This window comes from Microcaecilia unicolor, chromosome 10 (genome assembly GCF_901765095.1).
Source record: "Microcaecilia unicolor chromosome 10, aMicUni1.1, whole genome shotgun sequence".
Lineage (NCBI taxonomy): Eukaryota > Metazoa > Chordata > Amphibia > Gymnophiona > Siphonopidae > Microcaecilia > Microcaecilia unicolor.
Window position 1 is genome coordinate 87520194 of NC_044040.1, and position 20748 is coordinate 87540941.

The 20748-nt window shown below is 41.5% G+C and overlaps 1 protein-coding gene across 1 annotated transcript in view; it reads right to left on the reverse strand.

Moving 5' to 3' along the window:
- GRIP1 (glutamate receptor interacting protein 1) overlaps window positions 1-20748 on the reverse strand; it is a 675191-nt gene that overhangs the window by 402812 nt on the left and 251631 nt on the right. Inside the window, 1 exon segment of the mRNA XM_030216417.1 lies at window positions 14118-14263. Coding sequence (XP_030072277.1) covers window positions 14118-14263 — 146 coding nt within the window.

Sequence of the window (20748 nt, forward strand, 5' to 3'; positions counted from 1 at the left end):
AAGTTTTCTTCACCCAATGTGTAATTAAACTCTGGAATTCATTGCCGGAAAATGTGGTGAAGGCGGTTAGCTTAGCAGAGTTTAAAAAGGGGTTGGACGGTTTCCTAAAGGACAAGTCCATAAACCGCTACTAAACGGACTTGGAAAAATCCAAAATCCCAGGAATAACATGTATAGAATGTTTGTACGTTTGGGAAGCTTGCCAGGTGCCCTTGGCCTGGATTGGCCGCTGTCGTGGACAAGATGCTGGGCTCGATGGACCCTTGGTCTTTTCCCAGTATGGCATTACTTATGTACTTATGGCACTCTTCATAGGAAACACATCTCTGTAGCTTACAAAACAGATCTCAAAAAGATCTACACAGACAACACTTTCGTTGTTTATTTTTCACAAACTGTAACACCATTTCATAATTTTTCAGAGGGTCCTCAGAATATAATTTTAAAATATTTTCAAAAGACAAGTCTTTACAATGGTGCAGTGGTGACCACAGGTAGTTGATAGAGGGTGATGTAACTTCTGTAAAACGTTCATGATACTGTTAGGAAACAATAAACTATCAGGGGGATGTCCGTAAGGATAAAAAAAACTCACTGACGCCATTCTGACACAGATAGATGGCTAAACAGTATTTGCCACATCTGAGTAGTGGGCACTGAAGGAAACAGTCATTGTTGTAGGATGTTTTTTACTATGAGGAGGACAGACCAGTGCAGAAAGCACATGACTCCTTTCCTCGCAGGGTGTATCTTGGGAAAGGCCTCAAAATGTAGATGAGGTGCATAAGGAATTGAAACAGTCCAGATTTTCTGTAAATACCGTAGACCACCACTCCAAAAGGGCACAATGCGTGGGCAAGAATAAAACATATGGCCCAGAGTGGCACCTGAGGACATGCATTTAGGATAGTCTGCATTAGTTTGAAGTCACAGTCTATAAGCTTTTTTAGGAGGGACATAGGTTCACATTATCAGTTTATACTGCATTTCCCAAAAGGTGATATTATCAGTATGGGACTGGAGATGTTTAAGGCCTACAATAAGCCACTTGGCCTCCACTGGCTCACCTAGATCCACTGACCACACATTCACCAGGTTAGTATAATCCACTGAAGCAGTCTGATCTTGAAGATGATGATGATAGAGTCTCAAGAGGATGTGAAATTGGGAATTAAGGGTGCAAGCAGTCTCCAGCAGGTCATATACATCGGAGTGTAAAGAAGCAGCAGACAAGGTTGTCACGTGATGTCTCAATTGAAGATATGCAAACAAGTATGAGCTAAATGGTATTTCTCTCGTAAAGCAGTGAAGGACTTTATGTGGCCATCATATGTAGGTATTTTTAAAAGATATTTAATGCCACGACATTCCCAGGTCACAAAAGATGGCGAGTCAATTCCAGGAAGGAAGGCTCCATTGTTCCGAATAGGTAACAGGGGTGTCCACCTGGCAGTGATACTGTGAAAATGACAGACCCACCTCCATACCTGTCACAAGGGTTTATAAAAGATATAGGAGTGCACTCTGGAGGTGTAAAAAGGCAGCACAGCATGTAGAAAAGTACGGACGTATTCATATTCAAATAAAGAAAGTTCAAGAGAGGTAGCAGAAAACACACAGGAATCCCTAAACCAGTCATTGATATATCGCATTCCACAACTAATCATTAAATAGCGAATATTTAAAAGGCCCAGGCCCCCCTTGCCTCTAGGGGAAGCAATAATACGCATGGAAAGGCAGGCCCACTTACCCTGCCATATATATGCCTATAAATGTTTACATAACAGTTTCTTATCAGCAACTTTAAATAGAGAGGTGCCATCTGAAAAATATACAACCATTTAGGAGTAATTAACATGCTGTAGAGGTGAATATGCCCCAGTAAGATTAGAGAATAGGCTCACCAAGAATGAGGAGGAGCCTCAGTGTAATGCAATAGGGGTTGTAGATATACAGAGTACAGCCATGACAGATTTTCAGGGAGAAAGGTTCCTAAATATTTCAAAGACCTATCTGCCCATTGAAGGGAAAAGCCCCCCCCCCCCCCAATTAATCCCGCAGTACAGGAGTATAAGGTAAAGCCAAAGATTTACTTAAATTTAAGGTAAAACCCGATAAGAGCCCATAGTTCTATACAAACTCTAATGCAGCTGGTAATGAATCCCGAGGGTTAGTCAAAAGTAAAAGAAGGTCATCAGCAAAGGCTAAAGCTTTTAGACACACAGGGCCCACCAGAAAACCTTGCATCACCTCCTCCTGAGTCCCGCCTCAAAGTGCATAACAGAGGTTCTAAAGTTAGACGAAATAACAGACAGGAAAGGGAACCCCTGTCAAGTATCATGCTCTATAGAAAAGGAATCGGTACGGACCACATTGATTAATAAAGAAGCCCATGGACAGGTGTATAAAGTGTGAATTGCATCAAAGAACCACCCTCTAATTCCCACATAAGACAGTACTTTAAACAAAAAAGTTCAACTTACTTGATCAAAAACCTTAGTCACATCAAGGCTAACCAGCAACAGAGGAATCCCATACCATTGGCTATACACCAAAAGAGCTTTATGTACATTTATTACAGACTGCCTGTCATGAATGAACCCTACTTGGTCCTCCTGAACTACAGAAGGCAGCTATATGGATAGTCTGCTAAAACCTGAGAAAAAAGCATGATGTCAACATTTATTAAAGAAATTGGACAATAGGAGTCTGGAAGTTCACTTGACTTCCCAGGCTTCAACAACATATCCTTTCTTATGGATCGTTCATTTAAAGTAGTCCAACAGCAATCTTGTTCTACATCATACAACTTATCATGTGGGGTTCCACAGGGGTTCGGTTCTGTCTCCATTACTGTTTAATTTATATGTTAGCCCCTTGGCACTCCTCATTCAAACAATGGGTATTAGCTCTTACTCATCTGCAGACGATTTTCTTCTTATTCATTATGTTAAGCCATCAAATATTGACCTTACACTGATTCAAATCTGTCTGGATAAAGTGGCAGACTGGCTGACAACACATCAGTTAGTATTAAACCCAGATAAGACTATAACATCTTGGATAGTAGGGCAAGGAACATGTCCATCAGTAGTGCCTATGCTATTTGGTCACAGTCATAGGAGCCAACTTTTCAAAATTATTGGGGGTGCTAAGCCCAATGGAAATGACCCCTCCCTGGACACATAAAAGGAATTTTCTCAAAATTGGGGGTGCTCAAGCACCCACAGCACTCACAGAGTCGGCTCCAATGGTCAGAGTATCCCCACAGTTAAATCCTTTAGATACCTTGGGGTCATTATTGATTCTGCATTGACTTTTGAGGAACAGGTATCCGATGTAGTGAAAAAATCTTTCTTCCATCTAAGGAGGCTTCAATCAGTCAGAAATTCAATTAGTAAGGATTCTCTTAAAACATTGACATCTGCGTACATTACCTCACGTTTAGATTACTGTAATATTATATATGCAGGGATTACTCAAGCCAACTTAAAACGATTGCAAAGAATACAAAATACAGTGGCGTGTATGATTTGCAAGGCCCGGAGGGATGACAGAGTAACACCATTACTGCATCGTCTGCATTGGCTTCCGGTTGAAACAAGAGTCAAGTTTAAAATTCTCGTTTTGACTCACAAGGCTTTCCATACATTAAACCCTAATTACCTATCAAATCTGACAATTCCTTACACTGCCATGTGAACTCTTAGATCTCTGACAGATAATAGGTTAGTTATTCCCTCTCTCGCTAAGGCTAGATGGGAATTTACACAGAGATCGGCTTTTTTCTACCTGTCCCCTTCTCTTTGGAACGGCCTTCCAAAAGAGATCAGACTAGAGAATTCTTACATCCATTTTCGGAAACTCTTGAAAACCTTTTCTTTATAAATTATGTAGAACAGAACTTAGAATAAGAGATAAGGTCAAATAAAAGGGTAGCCTCACTGTGTATTAAATATAATCCATTTTGGTTTGTACTATGTAGTTAATTCTGATTTGCTGTGCTTTCCTGTCTTGAATGGAGTTCCTTGTCTGTCTATTGTATATACAAATTGTATTTTTATATATGTAAACTGTTCTGGTTTGCAGTTGCAATAAGATACAGTATATAAATTGATATAAATAATTAAATAAATAAATAAACAATGTTACTAAGGCCTCATTCACATATCGAGGAAGCTCCCCATGAACCTCTGCCACAGTATAATAATATATCAGCAGGCCACAAAGATGAACTGAGAGCATTTCATAAAATTCACCAGATTAACCATCTGGCCCTGATGACTTAACATGTTTTGTTGTTCCAAATAGCTATTTGAAGTTCCGGGATAATTCAAGGCTTCTATCGCCTCCAAAGGGAGCCCAGGCATACCCTACTGTTGCAAATATTCTGAAAACTGTTCCAAGAAAAATCCACCCCTGCCTGATAAATACCCTTAAAATAATCTGTCAGGATATCAACCACCTTTTCTATGCTAGAATGTATGGACCCATTGGAGGCCCTCAGTCAAAATCTGGTGCCTACATTGCCATGACTTGGTGACCTTAACAAATAATCTTCTTGACCAATTGCCAAAGTAATGAAATTGATATTTGCAACACACTAAAGACCGCTGAACCCTCTCACGCAGCAAAGAATTAAGCGCTGTTTGAGTAGCTAAGAGGTGCTCTTTATTGTGCAATATAGGTGAATGAACATAAGCCCCCTTGGATCTACATAATGCCCGTTCCAGAGTCAAAATATCCTGAGACAGACGTCTATTATGGGCACTAATGTATGCTATGATGTCACCGTGGAGAACCACATTAGCTGTCTTCAAAAAAGAACAGGATCACCTGCATGCTGGCCAGTACTTACTATAAGCTTTCCATTTCTGAAGTAAATACATCTGAAAGTCCTCATTATGATACAAAGAAGGAAAATGCCAATGCCTAGTGCCCTGATAAAATGACTCCCTCTTAATATCCACCCAGATCACAGAATGGTCCGAAATTTCAGCCGGACCAATGCCAACTGCTAAAACATCTGAGAAACAATGGAAGGACACCAAGATATAGTCCAAACAAGAAAGAGACCCATGGGCCCGTGAAAGATGAGTGTAATCTTTAAGTTCAGGATGCAACAGGTGCCACAGATCTACAAGATCCAGGGCCTGACAGAAAGATTTTAATCCACAAACCTGCTCTCGCGCGATGACATTAGATTTTGTAGACTGATCTAACATGGGACCCATTACCTGATTAAAGTCACCCAGGACAAAAAGTGGCTTGTCTAAATATCCAGAGCAAAGCCGCTGTAATCAGACAAAAAATTGGGAATCAAATTGGTTGGGACCATAAACCACTAACAGAATCTCATAGCCCTGCAAAAAAAGTTTTAGTAACAGATAATGACCCTCACAAAATTTAGCCAGAAGCTTGGACGAACTCTTGTAAACAAGCTATATCTGTCTTAAATAGGAGACGTTCTGTCCCCTACAATCCAAGATACTAAACGATTATCCGAGGCACACAGAGAAATGAAGAGAAAATGGAGCCTTACAATATAACCATTGACCCAGAAGCCCAGCCCATCCCCCCAGGTCCAAGAACAATCAGAGTCATTCACACAAACTGAGAGGAACCACTAAGTACATCTCAACCCAAAAGAACATAGCAAAGGAAGAGCACCCCAACGAGAACCCAAGACAACAAACACCCCCCCAACCCATATGAAAAGGAGCTCTAAGAAGACCCCCAAAGAACCTGAAGAAAAATCCCCATCAGTCACACAAACATTCAACACCCCACCCCACACTCCACATCCCCCAACCCCACCCCACCCCTCCCCTTTTCCAAACAGAAATCACTATCACCCATAATTCTGGGGTATAGGATGAGAAGAATCATGATTAGCGAACAAAGGGCCCCCAACCCAACTCATAATCAAGAAAGACCCCTCTAAAAAAAAAAAAAAAAAAAAGCTAAATCGTGCATGATACAAGATAATGTACAAACTACACACAGGCATTCCAAACCATATCAGTCCTCGTGCCATGACATCCTCTAAGACTCCTCCCCCAAAAAACTATCCATCTCCATGGGTACGAGGTGTGCAAACCACACACTCGAGACACAGCAGTCAAAGGAGGGACTGCACCACAAGGACATCAACCTCAAAGTAAAAAACAGGGTTAAAAGCGATTAGAACTTCTATTATAGTAACAAAAATTAAGGTCTAGGTTCCAACACCATCCCCTCCAGAGTATTAACAAAGTCCTGAGCCACTGGAAGTGTGTCCAGTGTAAGCCAGCTACCCGAGTGAAAAACCTTCAGAACTGCAGGGTATAAGAACATAAATCTCTTCTGCCATTCTGCTAGCTTGGTGCAGAGGGGAGTAAAAGCATGCCGTTGCTCCAGCAATGCGGAGGAATAATCTTGAAAAATGCGTACTGGTACTGTTTTTTTTTTTTTTTTTTAAATTTTTTATTTATAACCATTTAAATTTTTACAAGCGATAAAACAACTTGCCAGAAATACAGAGAAAGTAATATATAGGAATTATTTCAGTCAGGTAATTCTATTCTCTTCCTTAGACCATCTCCCCTTACGTTCCTACCCGTAATCTCTGCTCTCAAGACAAATCCCTCCTCTCAGTACCCTTCTCCACCACCGCCAACTCCAGGCTCCGCCCTTTCTGCCTCGCTTCACCCCATGCTTGGAATAAACTCCCTGAGCCCATACGCCAGGCCCCCTCCCTGCCCATCTTCAAATCCATGCTCAAAGCCCATCTCTTCAATGTCGCCTTTGGCACCTAACCACTATTCAAGAAATCTAGACTGCCAACTTGTCATTTTGTCCTTTAGATTGTAAGCTCCTTTGAGCAGGGACTGTCCTTTTTTGTTAAAATGTACAGCGCTGCGTAACCCTAGTAGCGCTATAGAACTGTCAAGTAGTAGTAGTAGGGTTTCATAGTAGAGAGAGTCCCGCTTGAGTTTGTATGTGCTCAACAATGCCGTTTAGTGAAAGTAATTGTTGACTTTGGCAATAACTATGCAGGGCCTGGTTTGATCATCATGATGACGGTCCAAATGATGGGCCTTCTCCAGTCTCACTGGGACCATGCCGTTGGGTAGCGGCAATACAGAAGCTAACCATTGCTCCAAAACTTGAATGAGTCGGGCATCGTGGATAGTTTCTAGAATTCCAAGAAAACAATTCTCATCTCTGTGGGAGAGGTTCTTTAAGTCATCCAGCTTCTCAGCCTGTACTCGAACTTGTTCCTGCAGAGATGCTGACGACACTGTTGCTGAGTCCTCGATGTTGAAACCCAGGTTTCCAATTCGCCCATGCGGCACAATGTATTGACCAGCAATGATGATTTGCCCCGAGAGCTGAGCCAATCTCAGATACAATGCCTGAACAACTGTCATGGTAAGTGCTACAATGTAATCAGGAGATAGTGGTAAAGTCTGATCCATGGCACCGGCTGCCATCTTGTCTTCTCCCCCCTTACTTTTTTCTCCAGCGTGTTTGGGAGCCCTTGAGCTCATAACTGGAGGAGATTTCTTTACAAATCTGTCCATGCACCACGAGGGTTCAAAAGAACTCAAAAAGAGGGCTTGATGGCTTCTGTATAGATTCCTACAGGTTAGGTCAGGGAGCCCAGAGCAGACCCAAGGCATGTCTTACTGCTTCTACTGTATCACGTGATCCCTTAAGCAAAGTTGCAATCATTGCTGTACTCCTCAGAGATGAGTAATTTAAAATTAGTTTCACTTAATGTTAAAGGAATCAGAAATATAGAAACTACTACTACTACTTATTTTTATAGCGCTACTAGACATATGCAGCGCTGTACACTTGAACATGAAAAGACAGTCCCTGCTCGACAGAGCTTATGATCTAATCAGGACAAATAAGGGAAATACTAAGGTGGAAAAGATAAAACAGACATGGATACTGAAAAAGTGAATAGGGGTTAGGAGTTAAAAGCAGCATCAAAAAGGTGGGCTTTTAGCTTAGATTTGAAGACAGCCAGAGGCGGAGCTTGATGTACTGGCTCAGGAAGTCTGTTCCAGGCATATGGCACAGTAAAATAAAAGGAATGAAGTCTGGAGTTGACAGTGGAGGAGAAGGGTACAGATAAGAGAGATTTTCCCAAAGAACGGAATTTCTGGGGAGGAGTGTAGGGAGAGATAAGGGTGGACAGGTACTGAGGAGCTGCAGAGTGAATGCACTTGTAAGTCAGTAAGAGGAGTTTGAATTGTATGCGGAAACGGATAGGGAGTCAATGAAGTGACTGGAGGAGAGGGCTAATATGAGCATAGTGACACTGGTAGAATATAAATCATGCAGCAAAACTTTGAACAGATTGAAGGGGAGAGAGATGGCTTAGTGGGAGACTTGCGAGAAGCAAGTTGAAGTAGTCTAAGTGAGAGGTGATAAGAGTGTGGATAAGGGTTTTGGTAGTATGCTCAGAAACAAAAGGATGAATTTTGGTGATATTATAGAGAAAGAAACAGGTTTTAGCAGTATGTTGGAAATGTGCGGAGAAAGAGAGAGAGGAATCAAAGATGACCCCAAGGTTATGAGCTGATGAGACAGGAAAGATGAGAGTGTTATCCACAGAGATAGAGAATGGGGGAAGAGGAGAGGTGGGTTTAGGGGAAAAGAAATTCAGTTTGGGTCATGTTTAGTTTCAGGTGGTGGTGAGACATCCAGGCAGCAATGTCAGGCAGGCAGGCTGATACTTGGACCTAGATTCCTGCTGAAATTTCTAGTGTGGAGAGGTAAATATCTGGGAGTCATCAGCATAAAGGTGATACTGAAAACCATGGGATGAGATCAGAGCACCAAGGAAAGAAGTATAGATGGAGAAAAGAAGAAGTCCCAAGACAGAGCCCTGAGGTACACCAACCGACAGTGGGATAGAAGTGGAGGAGGATCCACCAGATTATACACTAAAAGTTCGATGAGAGAGATAAAAAGAAAACCAGGAAAGAACAGAGCCCTGAAATCCAAGTGAGGACAGCGTATCAAGGAGTAGGCGGTGATCAACAATATCAAAAGCAGCAGATAGATTGTGAAGGATGAGGCTAGAATAGAGACCTTTGGATCTAGCCAGGAACAGATCATTGCAGATTTTAGCAAGCACTGATTCAGTTGAATGAAGAGGGCAAAAGCCAGATTGAAGTGGATCAAGAATAACTTGAGATGAACGAAAGTTAAGACAATGGTGGTGTACAGTACATTCAAGTATCTTGGATAGGAAAAGGAGGAGAGAGATGGGGTGATAGTTGGAAGGACGGGTAGCGTCCAATGAAGGTTTTTTGTGGAGTTGTGTAACTATATGTTTGAAGGCATCAGGAACAGTCGCAGTGGAACGTGAAAGATTGAGGATATGACCGATAGAAGGGATGACAGTTGAAGCTGCATTCACTTTAATTTGTTTAGTAACTGACATCAATTCTCCCAAATTTTTATTCCTACGATATGCAAAAGTAGGTTGTTCATTAAATATAGGATAAATTTGTAGAAACATTTGGGAGAATTGATGTCAGTTACTAAACAAATTAAAGTGAATGCAGCTTCAGAATTAGGGTTTAAACCGTGCCAGAAATGTTGTTATTGTAGTCAGGTATTGGAAGGTGATAGAATTTATAATCTAGTAATGAATAGATCATTTCATCTGAAGTGTTTAGGAGATTGTAATACAGAAGGTGTAATATATGTAATAGTGTGCCCATGCAAACTGTGGTATGTTGGCCAAACTAAGAGGAAGTTGAAAATTAGAATAGGGGAACATCTAAGTAACATTAGAAGAGGAAATGTAGAAGCGCCTTTGGTACAGCATTGGCAGGATATGAATCACACATTAGATGATCTTAGATTCTCTATCCTAATTAAAATTGATATGGGGATAAGAGGTGGTGATATAAGTCAGAGATTGCTAACTACTGAACAAAGAATTATTTTAACCTGGAAGACGTTCTCCCCGTATGGGCTGAATAAGGATGTTGAATGGACAAAAGAAATCTAATACCTAGCAACAGGAATTCAACCTAATAACTTAAGTAATAGCAGCTGTGATGTGTGGTTCCCTGCGAAGGTATATAATGAGTGAGTAGCATTCTGTTGCATATGGGCTTTTGTTTCTCACTGACTAGATCACCACAGGATGAATCCACCCAATGGATCTCCTGTCTGAGGGGTTGTGTCAATGAGCATTATGATGAATATCATGTAATTGTAAGTATACAGGTTTGATACACGAATTAAGAATATTAAAGCTAGTTGATATGAGATTGATTGTATATTATATTATATTTACAGCCATTGCAGTTGTTATATGTATATACAATGGATGATTAGAGTGATATATCGCTGAGGCATGTGATGTTTTAAACAACTCCTGAGGACGCCGATGGCGAAACACAGCACTGTGTAGAGCTGTAAGAAAGGACTTTTACTGAGTATATAAGGAATTGAAGAAACTGTGATAACTTCAAGTTAAATTAAATATTTGGCTTTTGGAAGAACATGGATACAATTGGAATGGACTTTGCATTGCATGGACTTTGAGAGTGGAATAACATATGAGAAATATTGTATTGTATTGAAGAAAAATCATGTTATATATGTTTGTTTATAATCTCATATGTTCTAGATAAATGATAGTGTGATAATAATAATAAATAAAGAATTTTGATTAAAAAATATACCTATTCTTATAAGGTTTGTGCTACTAAATTTGGTGGAATAGTTAGAATATTGGTCCCTTTGTTATTTTATTTCTATTCAAGTTAAAAGATGACCAGGTATGTGCAAGGGATGGGAAGTCACGATTATCTGTAATCATAAGAGAAGGAATATAGAAGTAGTGGAAAATAATGATTTTATGAGATTTAATCCTTATTTTGAAAGAATAATGCAATGAGTTCAGTGAAAGGAAGAGGTCTTTTACAGATTCAAGAGAGGAATGTTTAATGTTTAAAAATATACCGCCTTTCCACAAAGCAAACAAAGCAGTTTACAGAATTATAATAACTTAAAGGAAAAGAATGGAACTACAAATTAATTTTAATTTAAAAAAACTGGGGTAAAACCCACACTAAAGCATCTCTCAGCCAAGAACTGTCCTGCAAGCCATGGGCTTTGAAGGCAGCAAAGGGCACTTTCCTCACTTTTTAACACTGTAGAAAATCAAAACTATGTGGGGGGAAATGCTTGAGGAAAAGTACTATAGCATTGAATGTATGATGCCTGATGGGAAAGAGACTTTCACACCATGATACAGCAAGAACAAGCATAAGACGACAGATTTACAAAAATAACAGGCCTTCTACTGTAAGCAGGATGTCTATATTCTACAAAAGGCTGTGTCCTGTATAGAGAGAAAATTATGAAAATGACAGAGTGGGTTGCGGTGGTAGACATAGAAGAAATACCACGGGGTGGGGCAGCGATCCAAAGGAATTGTATAGACCCATTCCAATACATTACACTCGCTTTCATATGTATGGCCATGTTCAAGTTCATGTGCTTAAAACTGAAAACCATAGCTCTGCTGTCGACCAACGATTATCATCGGCAGACCAAAAGATATTCAACCGCAAGTATCCGTTGGCTGATGTACACCAAGGACAAAGAACGCATACAAATCAGGCACACTCTAAAGAGTGGCAAAATACAGGTGGGTGACTACTTTCTCGACAGTTATGCCATCATTAACAGTGAGCATGCTGCCTTTGAATTTAACGGGTACTTTTATCACTCTGTACGACCTACTATGTTTCTAAAAAACAGAATCTGTTGATGGGCACCATTTTCAGGTTTCTCAACTACAAAACACAGTGCAAGGCAGATTACCTAAAAGAGAAAGGGTTTATGGTTGTCAGTATTTGGGAACATGAGTGGGACAGTTTGATTAAATCAGATAGGAAATGCGCAGCCTTTCTGAGCATAGCAGCATTACCTGAACCTTTAGTTCCATGAGATGCCCTTTTTGGAGGCAGAATAAATGTCATGTGTCTGTACTACCATGTTAAACAGGGTGAGAAAATACACTATTATGATTTTACCAGCCTGTACCCTTTTGTCAAGAAAACTAGAGTATCCAATCGGTCACCCATAAATCATCTCTGAAAATTTCATCCCCCTCTCTAATTATTTCAGGCTTCTGAAAGTCGAACTGTTCCCACCACATTGACTCGTTTTCCCCATACTGCCTGTTAGGGTGCATGGTAAACTCATGTTTTCATTGTGTCACACCTGTGCTGTAATGGGTCAGCGGGAGTAATATGCCCACAATGATGGCGAGAGAGCCCTGGTGGGGACATGGTGTACCATAGAATTGGAAATGGCTATCTCTAAAGGGTACAGGGTGGGAGAAATCTACAAGGTCTGGCATTTTTAACAGACATCTACACAATTCTTTGCAGAATGCATGCATGCACTGGAAAGCATTTCAGACATTGAGCTTGCAATGGCAAAGCTGAATAATGGAATTCATCAGCTACAAAACTTCAGACTAGATTTGTGGGCTGTTTTAAGCAGAGAGAGGCCAGCTCAGAGTACAGCTAGATGAGACTGCAAAAATAGGCAGGCAAAAGCAACAATCAATCCTTTGGTGAAGGATGATCAAGTCATCGATACAATAAAAGAGGACTTGGTATATGGAATGTGCAACAAAGGAAAGACAGGGGAGGTATGATACAGATTTTAAATACTTGAAAGGTATTGATATACAAACAGATTTTCTTCATGGATGAGGGATCTGTAGAACTAGAGACATTAAATGAGGTTGCAGGATGATAGATTCATAACATCAGAAAATACTTTTTTTCACAGTTTGTGGATGCCTGGAATACCCTCCTGGGAGGAAGTAGTAGAAACAAAGACAGTGACTGAATTCAAAAACACATGGAATAAGCAAAATTAAATGACCTTCACACTATAAATAGGGCATAGAGAGATGTAAACTACATGGAGCAGTAGGTGCAACTCTGGATGCAAGTAGTGCAAATGACCATTTAGTTAGAGGCTAATCCACACTCAACAAAATCCTACACATTTGCTGGTGATACAGTCAGTCCACTTCTTTTACAGATGAGGACTGAGGATGGAGCATGGAGAAAAAAAGCATTATATAACCCATGGATTTAGATGGAATGAGGGGTGTGGATAAGTGGCTCCATTGCAGGACATGTGCTTTAATGGCAGTCTTGGGTAAGCCAACAGATAGCATCACACAGAGGCTTCTGTGGTCTGTATATTTTCATTGCTATTTCTTTTACTGATGCTGTACTTACTTTTTTGTTTAAACTTAAATGTTTCTAAGATTATCACTGCAAAAAGAAAAATAAAGCATTTAAAAAGGAAAAACTGTTTCTTTTTTTTCTTCTGTTTTCAGGGGTGTGATCTTAAAAAGCAAAAAACAGCTCACAGTGTGTCTTTACAGTTTCTTGAAAAGCAGGGGAGATCCCTGTAAGTTTGCTTATCTGTAACACAAAACAGCTAGTTAGGCTGCTGATTTTGCTAAAGGAGAGGGCTGATGGCTAGGGACAGGGAGGGGTTGCAGGGAGGCAATTCTGGTTGGCTGTCAGGACCGGAAGTGGACATGGCTGCCTTTCAAAAATATGTAAATTAGCTTTGACAAAAGGGGGTGATCTACACTACAATACTTAAAATAATTAACTAGTGGAAGGGTAGCATAGCGGTTAGAGCAGATCATTGAGGCCCAACAAATGCAGGGTTCAAATCCCACTGATGCACCTTGTGACCTCAGGCAAGTCACTTAACTCTTCCTCATATCAGGTACAAACTTACAGCATATAACTCATTTTGAGCCACTACTGACAGTCATAAACTAAATCCAAAACTAAATAAACAAAACATTGCTGATAAGAATACCCATTTTACAAGTCAGATTACTCAAGTCATAGCTTTCTGCAGACAATCTGTGAGCATTCATAGAAATTTCACTTTTTTGTCAGTTACCCATGATTTTGTAGAGAAATCATGTAGAGATTTAACAGTATGTGCAGTGTAATCTGTTATAAGCAATTCTAAAGTGACTTATCCAAGACGGATAGCAAAATATCATACCAGTACTAAAGCTCAGTAATTGCATTTACCTGTTACTGACACATCATATTCTATCAACAACGTTGCCTCCTGTCCACATTGTTTCAGAATACTCATGGCTTCAGTGAGTGTTGCATTGTGGAGTTGAATTCCATCTACACTCAGCAACCTGTCACCTGGTCTTACTGTTCCCTCTCTGAAGGGAGATGAAAGAAGCAATAATTATTAATTTATTTATCTAACCTAATGTGTAATCTAATCATCAAGAAACAACTAAGCAGAACACAACAAAATATACATAATGCCACATAAGATGAACCTAAAATATTATTAACAATAGAATAATAAATAAATCACTACACTATACATCAAACCAAATTAAAACCAAAACATAAATAAACATCATAGACTGCAAATAGAAACAAATCATGGATGTGCCATTAATCCTCTTAAGCCACCGTAAGCAAGATTTTTAATTGGGGTTTTTTTTTAATAGTTGTATCTGTCATAAGTCTCAGCTCAAAAGTAACCTATCCTCTAAACTGGACCTGTGATCAAAAAAGTACAACTCCTTGTCTGTTCAAAATGTATTTTATGTAAAAGATGGTGTAGCCCATCATTGTGTACTTTTCAAGCACAGAGTTCAACTCTGTTAATAGATTTTCAGAACACAGTTCAGATAAAATAAAAGAACCTTGAAATTAATCCTGAAATAAAATGGCAAACAATATAAAGACATAACATGAGAAATGATGTACTGAAAATGACAAATGACAATAAGTAGTTGAGCTGCAGAATTCTAAGCCATGTGCAATCCCTTAATACTTGTCTGAGGAAGAACTAAATAAAGAGAATTATAGTAGTCTAGTTTGGACATGATTAAGGGAAGTAGTTATCAAGATGTGTTAAAAGTCAAGCTTATCATATCCTTAACTTACCATCATAGGCGGTCGGTGGCCCAACTGTTTGGGGAGGCTAAAGGGGGCGGGGTTAGGGGTGGGGCCAGGGGTGGAGCTTAAATCCATAATTGTCTGATCACACATAGAAAAAAAAAATAAAAGTCACAATTAATACCTTTTATTAAATTTAGATATTAGATATGTATCATATGACAAAGAATAAAGTGGTTGCTCAAAGCATATACTAACCACAATCGCTCAACTGCAAAACACTATGCACAACTTTGTGCAAAAACACACTCAGAACCTTACTGTACCATAAATATTACACTGGGCAGAACCTAATACACCAATATACCACCATATGGAAAATGTAGACCGTCAACAATATGAAATATGGGATCATATCATCACATGTAGAGCCACAAAATATCCTAATTCATGTTAATGTGGGATAAAATGCCATAAATAAGTAAATAAATATAAACTTTTAATGTTGAGCACCTGATTCTCAAAGTGGACATATTCCAAACACTATAATGAAAATAAAATGATCTTTTCTACCTTTGTTGTCTGACTTTTTCTGATCATGCTGGCCCAGTATCTGATTCTGCTGCTATCTGTCCTCAGTGCAGGTCAGGAAGTCATCCTCATTAAATATCTCCCTGGCAACCCAGAACACCTCCAGCCAACCCCCCCCCCCCCCCCCCCCCCCCCCCACCCCCGCTCTCCCAGCAGTAAGGTAAACAAACCATAAACCAATTTCTACAACAGGACAAGGCTAGAGGGCTTTCACTGCATCTCCTGCTGTGAGGATGGAGGTAAATCAACAATTTAAACCCCTTAGAGCACAGCAGGGGAGGCTTAGCCTGTCCAAGCCTCTTATACCGGGCGCCTATGCTTACCATGGTAATCACCAACCAGTGGTAGCTCAGTTCCACATGCTACTGATTCCCAGGAGTCTTTTAATGGTCACCCTTCCCAGCTGACTTTACTGAGGGTCCCACTATCTTCTTCCACTGTCCAGCATCTCTCCCTCTCTCTTCTACTCTCCCCCTATCCATAAGGGAGGGAGGATGGTGTCACGATTGTGACTATTTTCCATGTCTGTGCTCACTTTGCCCCCTGGTGGCCGGACCCTGTAGTTGTTATGGACTGTCTTGTTCCTGTTTTGCAAGCATGTTCCAGAAGTCATTCCAGTCCAGTCCTGATCTTCCAGCCTGCCAAACTTGCTTGGGCTATTTGGAACTAAGCAGCACCCTTACCTGTGACCTCACTTGTAATTGCCTTTATGATGCACCTGGCCCTTTCAGCTGGGCCTTTGTAACGTCAAAGGTCTCAAGGTTAGTTGGTGTGCTGTTAGTAGCACTTCTGCCTTGCTTTGTTTCTTGCCTGTTTGCCTTGCCTTGTTTGGTCTGTAATGCAGTTTAGCTCTTCTGCTTTTATCCTTTTGTGGCTGCTTGCCAGCCTTCTGCCATTGCTTATTGTTTGTCTGAGTTTGTTGCTTTGTATCCTGCTTGTTTATCCCTAGCTTCAGTTCCCTTCCTACTTGCCTCTGTCTTGCAAGCCTTCAGCTTTGGTTCTGACCCTGCTTGTCTCTAGCTTCAGTCCCTATCCTTCCTGAGTATCCTGAATCCTGTTTCTGCCTAGCTTGTTTGTATATCCTGACTCTTGCTTGGGTATCCTGCCTGAGTTTCCTGAATCTTGTTTCTGCCAAGCTTGTTGTAAATCCTGAATCCTGTTCCAGTCCTGCCCAGCCTGCCTGCCATAGGCGGTCGGTGGCCCAACTGTTTGGGGAGGCTAAAGGGGGCGGGGTTAGGGGTGGGGCCAGGGGTGGAGCTTAAATCCATAATTGTCTGATCACACATAGAAAAAAAAATAAATGTCACAATTAATACCTTTTATTAAATTTAGATATTAGCTATGTATCATATGTCAAAGAATAAAGTGGTTGCTCAAAGCATATACTAACCACAATCGCTGAACTGCAAAACACTATGCACAACTTTGTGCAAAAACACACTCTGACCTTACTGTACCATAAATATTACACTGGGCAGAACCTAATACACCAATATACCACCCATACGGAAAATGCAGACCGTCACAATATTGAAACAAGGGATCATAATATCACAATTCTCATGTAGAGCCACAAAACATCCTAATTCATGTTTAATGTGGGATAAAATGTCATAAATAAGTAAATAAACTTTTAATGTTGAACACCTAATTCTGAAAGTGGACATATTCCAAACACTATAATGAAAATAAATGATCTTTTCTACCTTTGTTGTCTGGTGACTTTGTTTTTCTGATTGTGCTGGCCCAGTATCCGATTCTGCTGCTATCTGTCCTCTTAACATCCGTTTCCAGGGCTTCCTTTCCATTTATTTGTTTACTTTCCGCCTTTCTTCTTCATTTCTTGTCCTACATCCGTAAGTAAAAGCTGGGTCCTCTGCAAACTTGACTGTCCAGTGGATCCAGCTTTTGCCTATTTTCTTCATCCATGTGCAGTTTTTCTACTCTCTTCCTTTTCTGTTATCTCATCTCCTTCCTCCTCCTCCCTCCCCCTCCATGTCCAGCACCCTCCTCTCCCCCCTACCCTCCCCTCCATCCACCCATGTCCCAGCAACTCTCCTCTCCCCCTTCCCTCCATCCAGCAACCCTCCTCTCCCTGCCCTCTCCTCTCCCCTTCTTCCACCATGTCCAGCAAACCCTCCTCTCCCCTTCCCTCCATCCAGCAACCCTCCTCTCCCCTTCTTCCACCATGTCCAGCAACCCTCCTCTCCCCTTCCCTCCATCCAGCAACCTTCCTCTCCCCTTCTTCCACCGTCCAGCAACCCTCCTCTCCCCTTCCCTCCATCCAGCAACCCTCCTCTCCCCTGCCCTCATCCTCTCCCCTTCTTCCACCATGTCCAGCAACCCTCCTCTCCCCTTCCCTCCATCCAGCAACCCTCTTCTCCCCTTCTTCCACCATATGCAGCAACCCTCCTCTCCTCTCCCATCTGCCCTGTTTCCTTCCTGCCCCCCCCCCCGCCGTACCTTTAAATATTATAGTTTTGCTGGAGTCGCGGGCAGCCGGCATTGAAGACATCGGCAGGCTTACGCCGGTTCCAGCAGCAGCCTTCCCTTCCCTCGTTGCAAGTCGGATGATGGCTCCGCCCTCTTCTGACGTATTTCTTGTTTCTGCGAGGGCGGAGCCATCATCCGACTTGCAACGAGGGAAGGGAAGGCTGCTGCTGGAACCGGCGTAAGCCTGCCGATGTCTTCAATGCCGGCTACCCGCGACTCCAGCAAAACTATAATATTTAAAGGTACGGCGGGGGGCGGGGCGGGGCAGTGGCGGGCTGGGAGGCTTAGCCTCCCCAGCCTCTTATACGGGGCGCCTATGCTGCCTGCCTTGTTTGTTCTTTCCCCCTCTGACCTTCAGTCCCTGTTCAGTCAAGCTTGTTTCAGTATCCTATCCCCTGTGTGAGAATCCTGAGTCCTGAATCCTGTTTAAACCAAGCTTGTTTAGTGTCTGGTGTGAGAATCCTGTTGTTCCCATCAGTCTGGTCCTGCATTTCTTGTCTACCAGCTCTGTCCTGTAAGTCCTGCAGGCTGCCCGCACCTAGGGGCTCAAACCTCTGGGGAACGATGGTCAGCGCAGGTGAAGTCTGGTTGCTCCAGTCCTGTTATTCCAGTCTAGTCCGTTCCAGTATTTGGGTCCATCCAAGCCAAGGCTGTTCCAGATTCCAGCTCCATCCTTGCTCGTTTGTCCAGTCCTGGTTGGGGGGTTTTGTCTGCTGCTGCCGCTCCTCGACAGTAGCCCAAGGGCTCATGCTGTTCCAGTGTCCGAGAGCCTGAGACCGTGACAGATGGAAGGGAGTTAAGAGATGAGATGCTGGATTGTAAGTAGGGGCGAAAGAAAGAGATACTGATTTGCAGGCAGGAAGGGTGGGAGTAGAAGACAGAGAGAGAAATGCCAGACTGGGGGCAGAAGGGGTAGAGCAAAAGATGCTAGACTTTTTGTCAGAGTGGAGAGAAAGAGACATGACAGAAAAAGGAAAGAGGGAGAGAAATGTTGGATGATGGCGGTGGGAGGGGGCAATACAGCAGGGAAGAGAGAGGGAGAGACACTGGATAATGGGAGAGAAAGGACAGCAGGGGATGAGAAGGAGAGATGCTGGACCATCAGGGAGGAGAGAAGGAGAAATTCTGGATAGGGAAGAGATGAGAAAATGAACATAAGAATATAAGAGTAGCCATACTGGGTCAGACCAATGGTCCATCTAGCCCAGTATCCTGTTTTCCAAACAGTAGCCAAGTAAGGTCACAGAAACCCAAATCGTGGCAACACTCCATACTACAAATCTCAGGGCAAGCAGTTGCTTCCCATGTCTGTCTCAATAGAAAACTATGAACTTTTCCTCCAGGAATTTGTCCAAACCTTTTTTAAAAGCAGATACGCTAACTGCTGTTTCCACATCCTCCAGCAAACAGTTCCAGAGCTTAACTATTCATTGAGTGAAAAAATATTTCCTCCTATTTGTTTTTAAAGTATTTCCATGTAACTTCCTCGAGTGTCCCCTAATCTTTGTACTTTTGGAATGAGTAAAAAAATCGATTTACTTCTACTTGTTTTATACCACTCTGGATCTTGTAGACCTCAATCATATCTCCCCTCATGTGTCTCTTTTCCAAGCCGAAGAGCCCTAACCTCTTTAGCCTTTCCTCATATGAGAGGAATTCCATCCCCTTTATCATTCTGATCGCTCTTCTTTGAACCTTTTCTAATTCCTCTATATCTGTTTTGAGATTCGGTGACCAGAACTGAATGCACTACTCAAGGTGCGGACGAACCATGGAGCAATACAAAAGCATTATAGTATTTTTGGTCTTATTCACTATCCTTTCCTAATAATTCCTAGCATCCCGTTTACTTTCTTGCTGCTGCTGCACACTGAACTGAAGATTTCAGTGTATTATCTACAATGACACCGGGATCTTTTCTTGAGTGTTGACTCCCAAGGTGGACCCTAGCATCAGGTAACTATGATTTGGATTATACTTTCCAATGTGCATCACCTTGCATTTGTCCACATTACATTTTCATCTGCCATTTGGATGCCCAGTCTTCCTGCAACATTTCACAGTCCACACTTGTTTTAACAACCTTGAATAGTTTTGAATCATCTGCAAATTTGATCACCTCACTCGGTGTTCTGATTTCCATATTATTTATAAATATGTTAAATAGCACCAATCCCAGTACAGATTCCTGCGACACTCCATTGTTCACCCTCCTCCATTGAGAGAAATGACCATTTAAACCTACCCTTTGTTTTCTGTCTAATAACCAATTCCTAGTCCACACCAGAACCTTGCCTCCTATCCCATGACACTTTAATTTTCTCAGAAGTCTCTCATGAGGAACTTGATCAAAAGATTCTGAAAATCTAGATATACTATATCACCAGGTCACCTTTATCCACATGTTTATTCACACCTTCAAAGAAATGAAGCAAATTGGCGAGGCAAGACTTCCCTGGCTGAACTCTTGCTGACTCTGTCCATTAAACCTTGTTTGTCTATGTGTTCTGTAATTTTATTCTTTATAATAGTTTCCACTATTTTGACAAGCACTGATGTCAGGCTTACCAGTCTATAATTTCCCGGATCACCCCTAGAACCCTTTTTAAATATTGGCGTCACACTGGCCACCCTCCAATGGAGGGAAGGGAAGAGATAGGTAGATTCTGGACATGAAGTGGGACAGAGTGGGAAGATGGAGACTAGG